The sequence below is a fragment of the Rattus rattus genome, chromosome 2 (assembly GCF_011064425.1).
Source record: "Rattus rattus isolate New Zealand chromosome 2, Rrattus_CSIRO_v1, whole genome shotgun sequence".
NCBI lineage: Eukaryota > Metazoa > Chordata > Mammalia > Rodentia > Muridae > Rattus > Rattus rattus.
In genome coordinates this window covers 36,823,577-36,840,290 of record NC_046155.1, presented here as the reverse complement: position 1 = coordinate 36,840,290, position 16,714 = coordinate 36,823,577, and the positions used below count along the sequence as shown (strand labels likewise).

At 38.4% G+C, this 16,714-nt stretch overlaps 1 protein-coding gene across 1 annotated transcript in view; it reads left to right on the top strand.

Annotated features, from left to right (window-relative positions):
• Window positions 1-16,714, top strand: part of Btaf1 (B-TFIID TATA-box binding protein associated factor 1) — an 85,938-nt gene that overhangs the window by 54,636 nt on the left and 14,588 nt on the right. The window contains exons 20-31 of the mRNA XM_032891868.1: window positions 2,406-2,832; window positions 4,389-4,579; window positions 6,357-6,510; window positions 6,890-6,999; window positions 7,967-8,168; window positions 9,734-9,882; window positions 11,731-11,883; window positions 12,059-12,180; window positions 12,266-12,433; window positions 13,827-13,904; window positions 14,339-14,468; window positions 16,497-16,638. Coding sequence (XP_032747759.1) covers window positions 2,406-2,832; window positions 4,389-4,579; window positions 6,357-6,510; window positions 6,890-6,999; window positions 7,967-8,168; window positions 9,734-9,882; window positions 11,731-11,883; window positions 12,059-12,180; window positions 12,266-12,433; window positions 13,827-13,904; window positions 14,339-14,468; window positions 16,497-16,638 — 2,026 coding nt within the window. The remainder of the gene's footprint in view (window positions 1-2,405; window positions 2,833-4,388; window positions 4,580-6,356; window positions 6,511-6,889; window positions 7,000-7,966; window positions 8,169-9,733; window positions 9,883-11,730; window positions 11,884-12,058; window positions 12,181-12,265; window positions 12,434-13,826; window positions 13,905-14,338; window positions 14,469-16,496; window positions 16,639-16,714) is intronic.

Below are 16,714 nucleotides of genomic sequence, written 5' to 3'. Positions count from 1 at the left end.
GAAGTACCTTTCTTAATTTTAGAGCATGAAATAAAGATTAGAAATTTGTCATGTATCACTACAGAAGCATACCAACATGTTGAATCTTTGGAATGTATCCTGCAGTTCTTGTTCTTTAGAAATGTTATTTTATTATACTGAATTTCTTGAAATTAGAGGACAGAAAACTGGTTACTACGTCTTACTGGAAACTTGTGAAGTTGTGTCACTTCCCATGTATCCTAAGATTGTAGAAGATAGGAAGAACTGCTTTACCGTCTTCTGGGCATTTCTCTTCTTGGTGTAAGGTGAAGGGTTTAGACACAGAAGCAGAGAGCACAGTGGTTCTGTGGCCTCAGGCACTTGTCTCCGTCCTAGCCTTAGGTTGACTTGGTTCTGCTTTTATTTGTCTGTAGTTTGGGGTGGGGTCTTACTCAGCTGTAGTTAATAAGCATTGGTTAAATGATAGAGGGCTAATTTGGAGTTATTTGAAAGCTTTTCCTCAGTTTACAATAGTTATTGAAGGCTGACATAGAATAGTCTACTTAGGATAATTTTCAAATTTTTAAGTGTAACAATAATCTGTAAATCTTGAGCATAACTCCAGGTGGACCAGGCAAAGTGCAAAGTGTAAGTTAGTTAGAGGGGGTTTGTTCTTTTGTGATGAGCATATTGGCATGGTCATGTACCTACAATTGAAAACCTTTTATATTTTATTTTGATAGAAATAAGATATCACGTAACTTTTGCTTTCACAGTAAATACAGCATTATTTACATTTTCTACCATGTCAATAATTTATAGGTCTTAAAAGATAAATTCTTAGCAGGATATGGTGGCAAGTACTTACAATCCCAACATTCAGGAGGCTGAAGCAAGATGATGATGTAGAAGCAAGCTTGTGATATTTGGTGAAACTGTCCCCCTAAACAAAACAACAAACGAATATCTGTAGAAAGTTGTGCTTTTCAATGTTTACTTACTTTTGTGATCAATAATTATTAAACTACACTATTTTAAGAAAGCTCTCAGTAATTGTATTTAACCAGTAAAGATAACTATTTTTGTGGTTGGTTTGTTGTTGTTGTTGTTGTTGTTGTTTTTTAAATTGGATTGGTTGAGACCAGGTATCCTGGCTGTTCTGGAGCTCATTCTGTAGATTAGGCTAGCCTCAAACTCAGAGATCGGCCAGCGTCTGCCTCCAAATGCTGGGAATAAAGGCATGTGCACCACTGCCTGCCCTATCTTTGCTACATAAGCCTGTACACGATCTTGATACATAGTAACTTATAACATTCAAAAGATGGGACAAACCCAAGTATTAATCAACTAATAAATAAAATGCATAGAAAGATTATATTCGAGAGTTAAATGTTGTTTGACAGAAAGTATCATTACATGCTACAGTATAATGAACCCAAAGAGCATTGTTCTGTATGAGAAAAACAGCCAAAGGCTTACTTTTCAGTGGTGGTGGTACATGCTTCTAATTCCAGCACTCGGGAGGCAGAGGTAAGTGGATCTCTGATTTCAAGGTCAGCCTGCTCTCTGTGTGGTGGTGGTGGGGGTATGTGAGTGTGTGAGAGTGTGTGTGTGTGTGTGTGTGTGTGTGTGTTTATGTAGGTATGTATGTGTATGTATATATGTGTGTATGTATATATATGTATGTAGAAGGGAAATAAGTTTAATAGGACCGGGGAAATGAGTGATTGCTAATGGTTATGAGTCTTTTTCAGGATATTTATGAAAACATGCTCATTGTTGAGAGCCATAATTCTTAATATACTGAAAATCACTGAATTATGTACTTCAAATGAGTTAATTTATAGTGCAGGAATTCTATTTTAATAAAGTTAAAATGATGAAGAGCAGTCTCAGATGAAGCTTGTGGAGTACGCGATTGCAGCACTATTGGGCCTTATGCATTAAATACTGCACTTTGGTGTGTGTACGTGTGCTTTTGTGTGTCTTCTGGCTTTTATCTTTGGTTGGCTGGTTTGTTTTCTAAGACAGGATTCTTAGTCTCAGCTGTCCTGGTACTCATACTGTACTCCAAGCCGCTTCTGTGTGTGTTTGTGGAGTAGAGAAGTAGTTTGGATTTTGATATTTCTCAAATTAACAGTTTGTGTTTGTTTGCAGCTTCCATGTTTACCATTTGGGTGAGATGTGGTAGATTTAATGGTAACTTTATTCTCTTAAGAAACTCTTACAATGTGCAGTGTTACTGTTAAACAGACTAAGCTACACTTTTATCTGAGCTATTTTAGACATTAATTTAGCTTACTAATTATTAAAGTCATACTTGATACGGTGAGATGTTTGCAGGTGGGACAGAAAACTGCCATTTAGGACTTCAGAGTATCTGGGATTATTGTAATTAATGACTTTTCATTTCTTCTCTGTTTTTGTTTTTTTTTTCTAACTAGGTAACTACTCTTTTTAATGAAGTCACGTCAACTTTTGATTTAAATCCTCAAGTGTTACAGCAGTTAGATAGTAAACGGCATCAGGTCCAAATGACAGTTGCAGAGACGAACCAGGAGTGGCAAGTGTTGCAGCTGAGAGTGCATACGTTTGCTGCATGTGCAGTTGTGAGCTTGCAGCAGCTTCCGGAGAAACTAAATCCTATCATAAAACCACTAATGGAAACAATTAAAAAAGAAGAGAATACGCTAGTACAAAACTATGCTGCTCAGTACATAGCTAAGCTTCTTCAGCAGTGTACAACAAGGACACCATGTCCTAATTCAAAAGTTATTAAAAACCTCTGTAGCTCTCTTTGTGTGGACCCATACCTCACTCCCTGTGTAACATGTCCAGTGCCAACACAAAGTGGCCAGGAAAACTCTAAAGGTATATGTCTAAACCTTTGTTTGCATAGAGAAGGAATTGACCATTTAAGTTTAGTGTCATTGGATTATAGGTATAACTTAAGCACAAATCTGGATCTATTTAAAGCTACTCTCCCCATTTCTTATTCTGATGAAAGAAAGCTGGATGATAACGAAGTTGTATCTGTTCGTGTATTTGCCCGTCAGTCCTCTTCTGTGCAAACGAACCTCCGTAGAAGAAGGGAAATAGTCGGCTGAAGTCTGTGCTCAGCCTTTGTTAGTCTTGAAAGTCATTTGTTGCTTATTATAACTAGACTAGAAAACTAGAAAGCTGTATCAAATGTTAATACTCTGTTTCATTAATTTAATGCCATGTTATGATGTGAGTAGTCTATTTGATAAATAATACCAAAAAATTTCACTTATTTATTTGATTTCTTCAAACTAGAAAAGGGAATCAGATTGGTTGTGACCCACAATGTGGTTGCTAGGAATTGAACTCCGGACTGGGAATTGAACTCAGGACCCCTGGAAGAGCAGTCAGTGCTCTTTTTTTTTTTTTTTTCTTTTTTTTTTCGGAGCCGGGGACCGAACCCAGGGCCTTGCGCTTGCTAGGCAAGCGCTCTACCACTGAGCTAAATCCCCAACCCCTGCAGTCAATGCTCTTAACCACTAAGCCATCTCTCCAGTCCCAAATTTCCTATTTTATGTAGAAAATTTATATGGACACACCTCTTTTATTTAGATGATCTCAGAGATAAGAATGTCACTGATTTAGTCACATGACTAAGTTCTATATGTTTTGGGCTGGAGAGATGGCTCAGTGGTTAGCACCCGACTACTCTTCGAGGTCCTGAGTTCAATTCAACAACCCGTGATTGGTTCATCCTGAAAAGATCCATGATTTTTTTTTTTTTTTTTTTTTTTTTTTTTTTTTTTTTTTTTTTTTTTTTTGGTTCTTATACTTTTTTTCCGGGCTCACCCAACCCATCTGAAAAAGAGACCCCGATGCCCTTTTCTGGCGTATCTGAAGACAGCTACAGTGTACTTATATATAATAATAAATAAATAAATCTTTAAAAAAAAGTTCTATATGATTTTCAAGTTAAGATTTTAGAAAGCCTAAGTTATTTGAAATGTAATTATTATTTGTAATGTAATAGACTTACAACTTTAAAAAAACAAATGAGAAGGAAGAAAGTTCCTTGTTTAATATTTACTTAAAAATGTAGTAGGATCATCATCTTCCTATGCAAAGAGGTAGTAGTTTGCAGTAGTCAGTGTTTTTCTGAATTCATTGTGGTTACGAATATTTAGAGAAAACGTGGAGTATTTCTTAATATTTATTCCTGGGCTCTGTCATTGCATGTGCTATTTTTCATTGTTTTTTACTCCATAACTTTCATTGCGTTTAATGTAAGGCTTAATTCAAAGACAATTTTGTTAGAATTTCATTGTCTAACACATCCTCCTCTATAAAAATTGAATCTTACTGAGTTTTTAAGTACATGTGTCTCTTTAGGAACAGGAAGCGTTTGTTCACCTGTATTTTGATTAAATGGCTTTTTTCCTTCTCAGGATCCAACTCAGAAAAAGACGGAATGCACCATACTGTCACCAAGCACAGAGGCATCATTACGCTCTACAGGCATCAGAAAGCAGCTTTTGCCATTACAAGCAGGAGAGGCCCTATCCCCAAAGCAATCAAAGCTCAGATAGCAGATCTACCTGCAGGAAGTAGTGGGAATATCCTGGTTGAACTTGATGAGGTAAATAGTCCCCATCCCACCCTCCTCTCCCCCAACAAATACTCTTACTCTTAAATATTTGTTTTCTAGATTCAGAACTGTTATTGATAGCTTTCAGAACTGTATTTTTATATCTACAAATGAAAGTACTGGTATTAAAGTATTTTAGCAACCTAACTGGAAAATTTTAATTTAATTTTTAATTTATATGAATTTATTTTGCTAGGTAGTAAGTTCTTTTGATTATAGATATGATTGTAAAATAGATACACTATTGTAGAATAGATATTCATAAATATAAACCAACTCAGTTTCAAAGCATTGAGTGCAAAAGTCATATTAAACAGCAGTGATAATTAATTGTTTTTTTATCCTACTGCGCCCACCTCCCACCTCCCAGGTCCCACTCACTCCACCTGGCCTGTTTCAGTGCTAGGGATCAAGCTCAGGGCCTTGTACATGCTAAGCAAACACTGCCACGTGAGCAGCACTGCCCATAGCCAGTGTTTCACTGAGTGCGTCAGCTGCAGTAGTGCACACACACCTATATGCCTACTACTTGGGCTGAGGTAGGAGGATTACAGGTTTGAGGCCCGACTGGGAGGGAGGTAGGAAGAAGGGTCAAATTAATGCACAAGAGTGTGGGTAGTACTTGAGGACAGGGAATGTAGGCAAGTGTTGGCCCTAAGTCATAGCCAGAGCTCGTACAGTAGCATATTAACAGTGGGATGACTGTTCCTGTTCTTTTACTGTAAGACATGGGCACGTACCTGGGTTCCACAGTAAGCTGTTGGTGCTAAAAAGATGTGGTTTTGTATGTAAAATATGGATCATGGCTAAGTTTCTCATTAAAACCAACACCCTACTATTGTTTGTTTCTTTTGAAACATTTTATGAATCACCATAATTATCTCCATAATTTTCATGAAAAATTTACCATGACTTTACAGCTTTATCATTTATACAGTTATTTCCCTGTTTTTTAATTCCCTTTTTTTGGGTGGGAGTGGTTCAGGCCAGCTCTGTCATAGGTTTACCTCAGCCTCCCAAGTGCACTACAGTGCTCTGTACAGCTTTTCTTCTTTCCTGTAAAAGCTACGCATGTTCTTTTTTTTTTAAAGGGTTTATTTTTTTCAGCTTACAACTCTCTGGTCACAGTCTACTGCTGAATGAAGTCAGGGTAGACTTTTTTTTTTAAAGATTTATTCATTTTATTATATATATAAAGTACACTGTAGCTGTCTTGGATACACCAGAAGAGGGCATCGGATCTCTTTTATAGATGGTTGTGAGCCACCATGTGGTTGCTGGAATTGAACTCATGACCTCTGGAAGAGCAGTCGGGTGCTCTTGACCGCTGAGCCATCTCTCCAGCCCCTACGCGTGTTCTTTGAGGGAAGACAGTTTTATGATTCTAATTACTGGTGCATTTAAAAAAAGGATCACTCTTGGGGTTAGCAAATACATGGCCTCACCATTTCCCTGTAGTGAATTTAAGTAAGAATACGTGGTTTCATCTCTGGGATTGCTGTTTTTTGGGGGGTGAAAGGGGGTAGTGAACACTTTAATAAAGTCACTTGTGACTCTCTTTAGAAATAGCATATGCCCTTCTATTTTTTACTTTATTTCTATGTTAGACTAAAAAATCTGGTTAGTCCTGTGTGGAATTTATTACTGGAAAATGTTTGCAGTGATCACAAATATATCCAGTAATTGTTTTATTGATTAACAGAAACATTGTCAGTTTTTAGATAGTGTCTTTAAAATGCTTTTTTTTTCTTTCAAAATTGGATTTTAGGGTCAAAAGCCTTACCTGGTACAACGGAGAGGAGCTGAATTTGCCCTAACAACTGTAGTGAAGCATTTTGGTGCTGAAATGGCACTGAAATTGCCGCATCTTTGGGACGCAATGGTTGGTCCACTGAAGACGATGATTGACCTAAATAACTTTGGTATGCATCATTTCCATGATTACAGTTCAGGGTTTTCAGTGTGTATCGCATGTCCTTTTAGACGAAAACTGCTTATCTCTTTGTTATCCTAGACTAGCATGCATGTTTTAAAATGGCTGATAATCTTCATGTTAGTCTGTATGCTTTCCCCCGTTCTCTAATAGATTTAAAGATAGATTTGGAAATGCATTATTATTTTAAATCTCCGTTTGCTTTAAGTTCAGTATTTGAGTACTTAAAGTCCCACCATTTTTAATGCAAAAAGCTTTGTTGACACTTGTGTATTAGCTGAGGGGTATTAGTTTGTGTTTTTTTTGTGGACTCTAGGTTTGTAATTGTAAGAATTAGTTACAAAGTGATAGGACTTTTATTTGAATAGATGGAAAGTCCCTCCTGGAAAGAGGTGATGCTCCTGCTCAAGAACTGGTGAATTCCCTGCAAGTGTTTGAAACAGCAGCAGCTTCGATGGACTCTGAACTTCACCCCTTGGTAATTAACATGTGTGGTGCTTTTCCAGATAAAATACATTGTCTTGTTGAATAATTTTAATACTTGAGAAATACCAATTTTGTTGTTACTAATGGCATTTTTAAAAATGTGGTATAACTAGATTCTTCCTTATGGGACTTGTGAATTGGGTGCAGGAATGAAGACCCAGTGTGGAAACTTGAGGAGCACTGTGGAAAGAGTTCTGGAGCAGAGGGGAGGGGGTAGAGAAAGAGAAGTGTAGGCTGTTTAGATCAGTAATAGTAGTGCTGCCTGCGTGGAGGACGTCTGCAGGCTACGCAGAGTGGAGGAGATCGCCTACTACGGTGGAGCTGGTCAGTGGCGTAGGGGGCACTAGTAATGATTTTGATTTGGGGTTGGCTTTTACTATTATACTTCTAACAAGAGTTTCCATAGAGGGAAGAGGAAAAGTAGAAGATTATTTGGTTTTAATAATAAAAATATCTGTGTATCTACATTAGAGAGGCTCTTTGCTGTTTATTGCATTGTACACAGTTGTATCTTTTCTCTGTAACTAACATTAAGATTGATAAAAGTCAATCTAGGAGATGTGGTTGGGAAGAAAACTATGTACTTTTACTTGTTAAGAATTTCTGATAAGCCGTAGCAGCTTGTGTCTGTTTCCCAGTGTGAGGCCAGCCTGGAAAACAGCAAGTTCTCTTCTCAAAGAAAGCTCTCCCATCTTCTTTCTTATTATTAGAGAAAACTCCATCTTAACCCCCCTGTACTGAGCTGAAATGTGAGGCTGGCCTTCACTCTTGAATAAGTACTTGGTTATTATTGGTAGCCTTGTGTTCTGTGATGGACATTAGCAGTGAGATGCTGTTGCGTCATAATGCTGTGGCAACCCAGAACTTGGAATACCTACCCAAACCCAAAGTAGAAGAGAGCCAGGGACACTGACTCTGTGTTCCCTAGTGAGAATGTCACCCTTTTTACTCCCTTGTAGCTGGTGCAGCACCTGCCTCATCTTTACATGTGCCTTCAGTACCCCAGCACTGCAGTGAGGCATATGGCGGCTCGCTGCGTAGGTGTCATGAGTAAGATAGCTACCATGGAGACCATGAATATTTTTTTGGAGAAGGTACTTCCCTGGTTGGGAGCAATTGATGACAATGTCAAGCAAGAAGGTGCAATTGAAGCACTTGCCTGTATCCTTTATTTTGCCGAAATCGAAAAATTTTATTCATTTTATTTAAGAATAATTTAGTTTACTCATTTTAAAGTGCACATAATCTGCTTTACTCCAAATGATGTTTTACTTTGAAGTATTCTACGTTTCACTATGAATTTATTATATTTTATTATTAAAATTTTAAAGAATTGCTTAAAATAGGTATCTTTTTAACATGCAAAAATACTTTTATATAATTTTAAACTAGAAACCGATCTGTTTATTTTATTTAATGTTTCCTTAGTATTAATTAAGTACTAGATAGGTTATATTTACACCAAATGTATGTTTCCAAACTTTGTTCATTTTTTTTTCAGGGGAAAATTAATGAAATAAATAAGATAATTAAGCTCTGTTTTCTCGTCAGACCATGAAAATTCTGCCTTTTACTGAACTATATCAGATCTAGAAATGTGCTGCGAGCTCTTTTAAAGGACATGACAGCCATTGTTTAATTTGGAATGTGTGAATCCCCTGAGTCAAAGTAAGAAAGGTTGATAAGGTCAGATCAGTAGAAAATTCCGGTTGGTTCTACAGGTTCAGAATTTCCACAGCCACAGAGATGAGGTTCAGTATATCCAGATGGTGATTTTTATGCTCCTAGTGGGAAATTGAGAATTAATCTTTGTGTGGTAATGAATTGTCCTGGGGATTCTGATTCCCTCTTCTGACTTTTTTAGGCACAAGGCATGCAAATGGTGCATAATCAGACATGCAAATAAAATACCCAAACAATAAGATTTTTAATAAAATACACACACACTCACACACACACACACACACACACACACACACACACACACACACATATACAGGGTGGGGGGGTAAGTTGAATTTTATGTGCATGTGGGTGTTTTGTTTATAGGTTTGTCTGTGTACCATATGCATGCCTAGTACCCATGGAGACTAGAAGAGGACATCAGATCCCCTGGGACTGAAGTTAAAATGGTTGTGAACTATTATGTAGGTTCTGGGTTTCAAACCCAGGCCCCTTGGAAGATCACCCAGTGTCTTTAACCACTGGGCCATCTCTTCACCCCTAGCTTTGTTTGTTTTTGATTTTTCGAGGCAGGGTTTCTCTGTGTAATCCTGGAACTCATTGTATAGACCAGACTAGTCTTGAACTCAGAGATGTGCCTGTCTCTACCTCCTGAGTGCTGGGATCAGAGGTGTGTGTCACCACTGCCTGACTTTCGGTTTTATATTTTTAATTGTGATAGTTACATAGTGCTTTTATAAGAGTGCACATGCAAATATAGTTATGATTGCTAACAGAAGTCACTGCATTGAGCCTGACAGGATGCCATCCATCTGCAATCCTAGCATTCAAGGTAGAATCAGAAGAATCAAGAGTTAAAGGCCATTCTAGACTTACAGGATAGTCTGTAAATAACAGAACATAAAGTAGTCAGGGTAATTTATATACATGTGTGCATATGCCTAGAAAGAGACTTTTAATGTTGAAGTCACACTCTTCGTATACTAGTACCTGAAAATGTGTACCTGGGAACTATTGTGAAATTTCCTTGATGACTTACTCAGGTGTTATGGAACAATTGGATGTTGGCATTGTCCCATACATTGTCCTTTTAGTTGTTCCTGTGTTGGGAAGAATGAGTGATCAGACAGACAGTGTGAGATTCATGGCTACTCAGTGCTTTGCAACACTGATTAGACTGATGCCACTCGAGGTAAGTGGGAGAGATTTGGGTTCATGAGTGCAGCACTGTGTATAACCTCATAGTAGTAACTTCTTATTTTTAAAGATCTAGAGTGTGTGTGTGTGTGTGTGTGTGTGTGTGTGTGTGTGTGTGTGTGTGTGTGTGTGTGTGTGTCTGTCTGTCTGTCTGTCTGTCTGTCTGTCTGTCTCGGGGCTGTATGTGCCTGTGATGGAGGTCAGAGGACTGAAGTCGGCTCCAGCCCACGCCATCAGAGACCTCAGGCTGATGCACTGTGGTGTGTCCCAGTCACAAGTACACCCCTGCTTTGTGGTGTAGTTTTTTTAGGTTTGCATGGGTAAAACTTGTCTTAAGAGAATAATAATTGTATGGTGATTCAAAGTTAATAATTGTAAATATTTTGGATTTAAATGTTTTTATGGTACTGGAGATTGAACATAAGCCTCGTACTGGTGGGTAAGTGTTCTACCAATGAGCTACACTCCTTAGCTCAGAAATGTTTATCTCGAGTATGATTGGCTGAGAGGCTGACTCAGTGGCTAAGAATACTTGCTGCACAAATATGAGGACCTGAGTTTGAATCCCCACAACTCACATAAAAACTAGATGTGGCTAGGCTCAGTCTGTCACTCTGACTGAGGGACGGGAACAGGAGGATCACTGGGCTTGCTGACTGCCATCTAGCTCTGGTTCAGGTTCAGTGAGAGACTGAAGGAATGATGTTAGAGGGTGACACAGCAGGACACCCGATATCTTCCTTTGGCCTTTGTGCAGGCATGAAGACACAGTCTGTCAAGTCAACATTGAAACATAAGGCTGGATACAGTCAGGGCATGTCTGTGAGCATCACAGCATGACAAAGAATTTAGTGGAATACCGACGTGTTTAAATTATTTAAGGGAAAAAGAGGCTAGTTTAGCAAACAGTTAAACAGGTGTGGCCCCCTAATATATTTTGAAAAGGTCAGAAGTGTGCTGTATATTTCACATTTGTCTCATGCTCAAGGATGAGATTTAATAGCTCTTCCCATTTTCACCAGCTCAGCAAGGGCCTGCCTAGATGAAGCTAGCTGGTGAGTTATAAATGTCACTCGGACATTTGCTGCTCTTGGTAGATCCTCTCGGGCTCAAGCAGTTCTCACTGAAGTGTGCAGGTGTTAACAAACAAACAAACGCAGTGCACACTCCCTCCTTTGTTATAAAACAGAAAGCTTGGGAGATACTAGAACTTTTAGTTAATCGTATTTTAAGATTCAGTATCTGAAGACTTCAGAACTCTGTGAAGCTGATAGTGATTAATTACAATATGGTATGTAAAATAAAGTAGGTTGCATTTCTTTGTTTCTCTATTAACGCTTATTGCAAATTAAAGTTCTGTGAGTTTTTTTTGTCTAATTCTTCAAACACTTTTAATATCTTTTAAAATCTTTAGATTTATTTACTATCAAGTCTTTTTATTATTTTTAATTATGTTTTTCTGTGTGTGTGTTTGTCTGAGTAAAACAAATTATTGTGATAACATTTCAGGATGGAAAATTTTAGTAAATGGCATAGATTGTCTAATGAATTCAAGGTCTTGTCGACAACCTTCTCTTTCCTTATCCCATCCCCCACACAAAGAACAAGCATTAGTTAATACTTCTTTTTGGGAGAAGTTCTTACGTTGCTGACCTCGAATTCTCTGTAGCTGAACGTGAACTTGAATTTTGCCTTCAACCCCTGGATGCTATGATTATACGGGTGTAGTTTTATACAATGCTAGCATTGAACTCAGCTTTTTGCATGTTAGTCAAGCACTTAACAAATGAGCTGTGTATTACTCTCAAGCCTAATTTTAATACATCTTAAAAACCTATTTTAGGCAGGCATTCCAGACCCTCCAAACATGTCAGAAGAATTAATCCAGTTGAAGGCAAAAGAGCGACACTTTTTAGAGCAGTTGTTAGATGGGAAGAAGCTAGAAAATTACAAGATCCCAGTGCCAATCAATGCTGAGCTTAGGAAGTACCAGCAGGTAAGTTTGCTCTCCATCTTGTAAGTGTAAAGTCACCTTTTCTTTCGATGTATGAAGTCTCAGGTTTAGTGCCCTGTTTTAATTTATCTAGGTTCATACAAATACATTTTACAAGAAAAAGATTCTCATGCTCTGCTTACATTTAAAGTTTTCCCTTCTCTCCTCAACCTTCTAGGATGGTGTGAACTGGTTAGCCTTTCTCAATAAGTATAAGCTTCATGGGATTCTATGTGACGACATGGGCTTAGGAAAAACACTACAGTCCATCTGCATCCTAGCTGGAGACCATTGTCAGAGGTGACTACAAACAGTATTTCAAAACAAAGCTGCTGAATCCTGATCCATGAGAACAAATTGCTTACGTGCTTTTTCCTTTGTAAAGGGCCCAGGAATATGCAAGATCGAAATTGGCAGAATGTATGCCACTTCCTTCCTTGGTGGTTTGCCCACCGACATTAACAGGCCATTGGGTAGATGAAGTAGGTAAATTCTGCTCCAGAGAATATCTCAACCCATTGCATTATACTGGCCCTCCCACTGAAAGGATAAGGTAAGAGCTGTGTAACTAAAAGGCTCATAGTTTAAGTCTTTTGGAAACAGAAAATTTATAACTGTAGTTAGTTCTATAATTAGACCCATAGAAATCCAGCTTTAAGAAAATGGTAAGAAGGTAACAGTGAAGCTCACCAGAATGAAGGACTTGAACCCATTGTGGCACTAAGTCTGAGAAACTAGCAGCAGCCGTGTCCACCCTGTGTGCTCTCTTGTGGCCACAGCACCTCTTTGTTCTTTTATTCCATTCTCTCCATATTTTCTCAGTTTCCTGTTCTTCTCCTTCGCTTTCTGTATATGTACTTTTGGTTCATAGTGGCTGTTGTAGATATACTACTGTCATGGCAACAAGTCTGTACTCACAGTCACCCTCTCAGATACTGGTTCTCAACCTGTGGGTTACCACCCCTTTGCTAGCTGCATATCAGGTATTTACAATATAATTTATAGCAGTAGCAAAATTACAGTTATGAAGTAGCAATTAAGTAATTTTATGGCTGGAGTCACACAGCCTGAGGAACTGTATTGCAGGGTCACAGCATCAGGAAGGTTGATGATCACTGTGCTAAGGTCTACATTTTGGAGGTCAGTGTAAAGCCTAGGTCCTAAGTCAAAGGTCACTTCGACTGTGTCGCTGACCACATTCTCCTAGCTCCATTACCGTAGTTCCTCTTTCAGAGGTCTCAGTCCGGGACATGCTAGCCTAGCTGTTAATCATGCTCTTGGATATAATCTTGTGAATAGTTCAGCCTAGCTCTGCAGCCTCGTCGTTGTATTCATTATGAGGATACAGGGTTGATGACCCCATTTAGCCTGAATGCCAAAGGGATTAATGTGCCCCAGAAGAGATCCTGGCAAAACTCTTGCTATATTTTGAGTTAGGTGCTTATCTTTTTTTCTGAGCCAAATATCAGATGATCGTCATAAAGAATGGGGTAGCATCCATGTGTGCAGAGTAAAGTTAGTGCTCAGCAGGCAGATTGAAACACTTTACAGAGTTACACCATAATAGTAGCTGCAGTTACACTACTGAAATTGTATGAAGACGAGTGTGGTAGCTGTCTTGGTTCATATCTTTAGCCTTTAATCCCAGTTCGGGAAGCAGAGGCAGTCAGATCTCCGAGTTCAAGGCCAGCCAGGGCTACCCAGAGAAACCTTGTCTCAAAAAACAAAACCAGGGGTTGGGGATTTAGCTCAGTGGTAGAGCGCTTGCCTAGCAAGCACAAGGCCCTGGGTTCGGTCCCCAGCTCCGAAAAAAAAAAAAACAAAAAAACAAAAAAAAACAAAAAACAAAACCCAACCAACCAACCAAACAAACAAACAAAAAAAACAAAATAAAATGGCATTAGGAAGTTAATGATTCCTGTTTTCTTTCCTTATTTTCTTTAAAGGTTGCAACATCAAGTAAAAAGGCATAATCTGATAGTAGCCTCATATGATGTTGTGAGGAATGACATAGACTTTTTTAGGTAAGAATTCAAATATTCTCTAGAGAGGGAGGGTAAGGAAGGATAAGTGGGTGCGGAGTATAATCAGTATACCTGACATACATGTGTGAAAATGTCAGCCAAACTATCACTCTTTGCAGTGGTTGCATGCCAGTTGGAATTTTAAAACTTTGCTAGGAAAAAGCAAAAAGGTATTTTCAGGCTGCTGGAACATGATGTTTTGCTCTGGGTTATGGCTATGTATATAGTATATCTTAGAGTCCATATATTCATTTACATCATAATTGTAGATTTGTCTGTATTTTCTATGTCCATGAAATACTTTGAACAAAAGAAAAAGAAAAACATTTGATATCGAAATTGAAAATACTTAATTTTTTGGATTCTAAGATTGTTCCTATAATATCTGACATGTAGGAAAGGATGGATAACAATTTTTATTTATTTTTCCTTAGGAATATTAAATTTAACTACTGTATTCTTGATGAAGGCCATGTCATAAAAAATGGAAAAACAAAATTGTCAAAAGCAGTAAAACAACTGACTGCTAACTATAGGATTATTCTTTCTGGAACACCAATCCAGGTAATTATTTACAGTTCTTCCTATTTTAAAACAGAAATAATAAACTTGCCATGTGGCATGGAAATTAAGGGAGTCTTTTAGTTTATAAAGATGACCAAAAAAATTTTCTAGTAGTTAAATTGTTTTTGGTTCTTTTTTTTTTTTCCCCCCCGGAGCTGGGGACCGAACCCAGGGCCTTGCGCTTCCTAGGTAAGCGCTCTACCACTGAGCTAAATCCCCAGCCCCGTTTTTGTAGTGGCTCGTTTGTTATGTGGCAGTAGCATACACGTTTGGTTTGGTTTTGTCTGGTTTTGTTTTTGTTTTAAGACAGAGTCTTACTATGTAGTCCTGGCTGGTCTGAAATCCACTAGATAGACCAAGCTGTTTTTTTTTTTTTTTTTTTTTTTTTTTGGTTTTTTTTCGGAGCTGGGGACCGAACCAGGGCCTTGCGCTTCCCTAGGCAAGCGCTCTACCACTGAGCTAAATCCCCAACCCCAGCAGCACTCTTTCTTAACTCTTGATCTACATCTCATCGCCTTTGCCATTATATAGCTAAGACCAGCCCACAGCTCAATACAGATCAAGCTATAGATCGAGCTCACAGATCCTCTTGCCTCTTTAAACAGGTCAAGGTTTATTAAAGGTCATATTGAAATTCTAATTTTAGGCTATTTGAATAACACTTGTTTGATGAATAAAACAAATTTGATCCTACCCTGACCATTCTACTTCTGTAGTTACCTAGAAATCTGATTTAGCAGTGAAAATTTAGAACCATCTTAGAAATGAGGTGTGAAAACAGTAGAGGTGTGAAAACTTCAGCCAATGTTCATATCTGGCCTAGATAGCTACTTTTGGTAGGAAGATTACCTTATTCTCCAATTAGTAGAATCATATTTTCTGCCTCTAAAAATTAATGATTTTTTTTTTCAAGGCAGGATTTTACTGTGTAGTAGTATAGCTGTTCTCAAATTAGTTTCACCTCAGCTTCCCACGTGCTGGGATTCAGAGGTGTGCCATGTACGTTGTGGCACAACCCTTTGACCCCAGCACTCCTCACGCAGGGGTAGGCAGAGCTTTGTGAGTTTGAGGCCAGCCTGATCTACATAGGTAGTTCTACAACAACCAGGGCTATAAAAAAACTGTCTCAATAAAAATAAAAAGTAAGAAAAAGAGTGTTCTGAGTTTTACAGTATAGTTAGTTTAGTAAACGGTGCATATTTTAATAATCATTAAAGATAAGTTTTCTTTTACAAATTTTTCTAGACCTACTAGAAGTTTTGTTGGCTGTTTTTGTTTGAGTGTGTGTATATGTGTAGTGTGTGTGTGTGTGTGTGTGTGTGTGTGTGTGAGAGAGAGAGAGAGAGAGAGAGAGAGAGAGAGAGAGAGAGAGAGAGACTGCGTTGTTGTATTAGGGATTAAACCGAGGGCCGTAATGATATTTAAACAAGTGTAAATTCTGAATTAAATCCCTAGTCCTAAGTTGTTTTTGGTGTGTGTCTGTTTTAAAGTGCATTAAAAGGGGATAGGAAAAACTTAGATTTTATTGCTATTCCCATCATCATCATCATCATCATCATCATCATCATCATTTTGGCTTTTCGAGACAGTTTTTCTGTGAATCCCTGGATGTCCTGGAGTTCACTCTGTTAACCAGGTAGACCCTGAATTTACAGAGATCCACTTACCTCTGCCTCTGCCTCCCAAGTGCTGGGATTAAAGGCACATGCCCTATTTTAGATTTTAAATAGGTTACTACTTGTACGTGATTGAGACATCAGAAGGTTTGAGGTTTTGTCTAATTAAAAGGTCATCTCTTTTCTCTTCCCCTACTCTAGTTTTGAAGCTGTCAGGTGGGTTTCTGCTCTGCAGAGCTTTAGTGGGATTAGAAGGGTGTCCATGTTAGAGAGTAGCTGAGCGTGCTGAGGCAGAGCCTGGGCTGCTAAGGTTTCTGAAGAAGAAAAAGTGGGAAGGCACATTAGGACCCAGATCTACCAGGAATGATGTTTTCCAAAACAAAAGGTAACTGGTGATTCTTTTTCTGTTCAGAACAATGTTTTGGAGTTGTGGTCATTATTTGATTTCCTTATGCCTGGATTTTTGGGTACTGAACGCCAGTTTGCTGCTCGATATGGCAAACCTATATTAGCGAGTAGGGATGCACGAAGCTCCAGTCGAGAGCAAGAAGCAGGTAAGAAAGAATTACAGTAAGTCCTGTGGTCAGGAGTGTGATGTGTTAGACATTTAAAGCTGTGTTCTCACTGTTG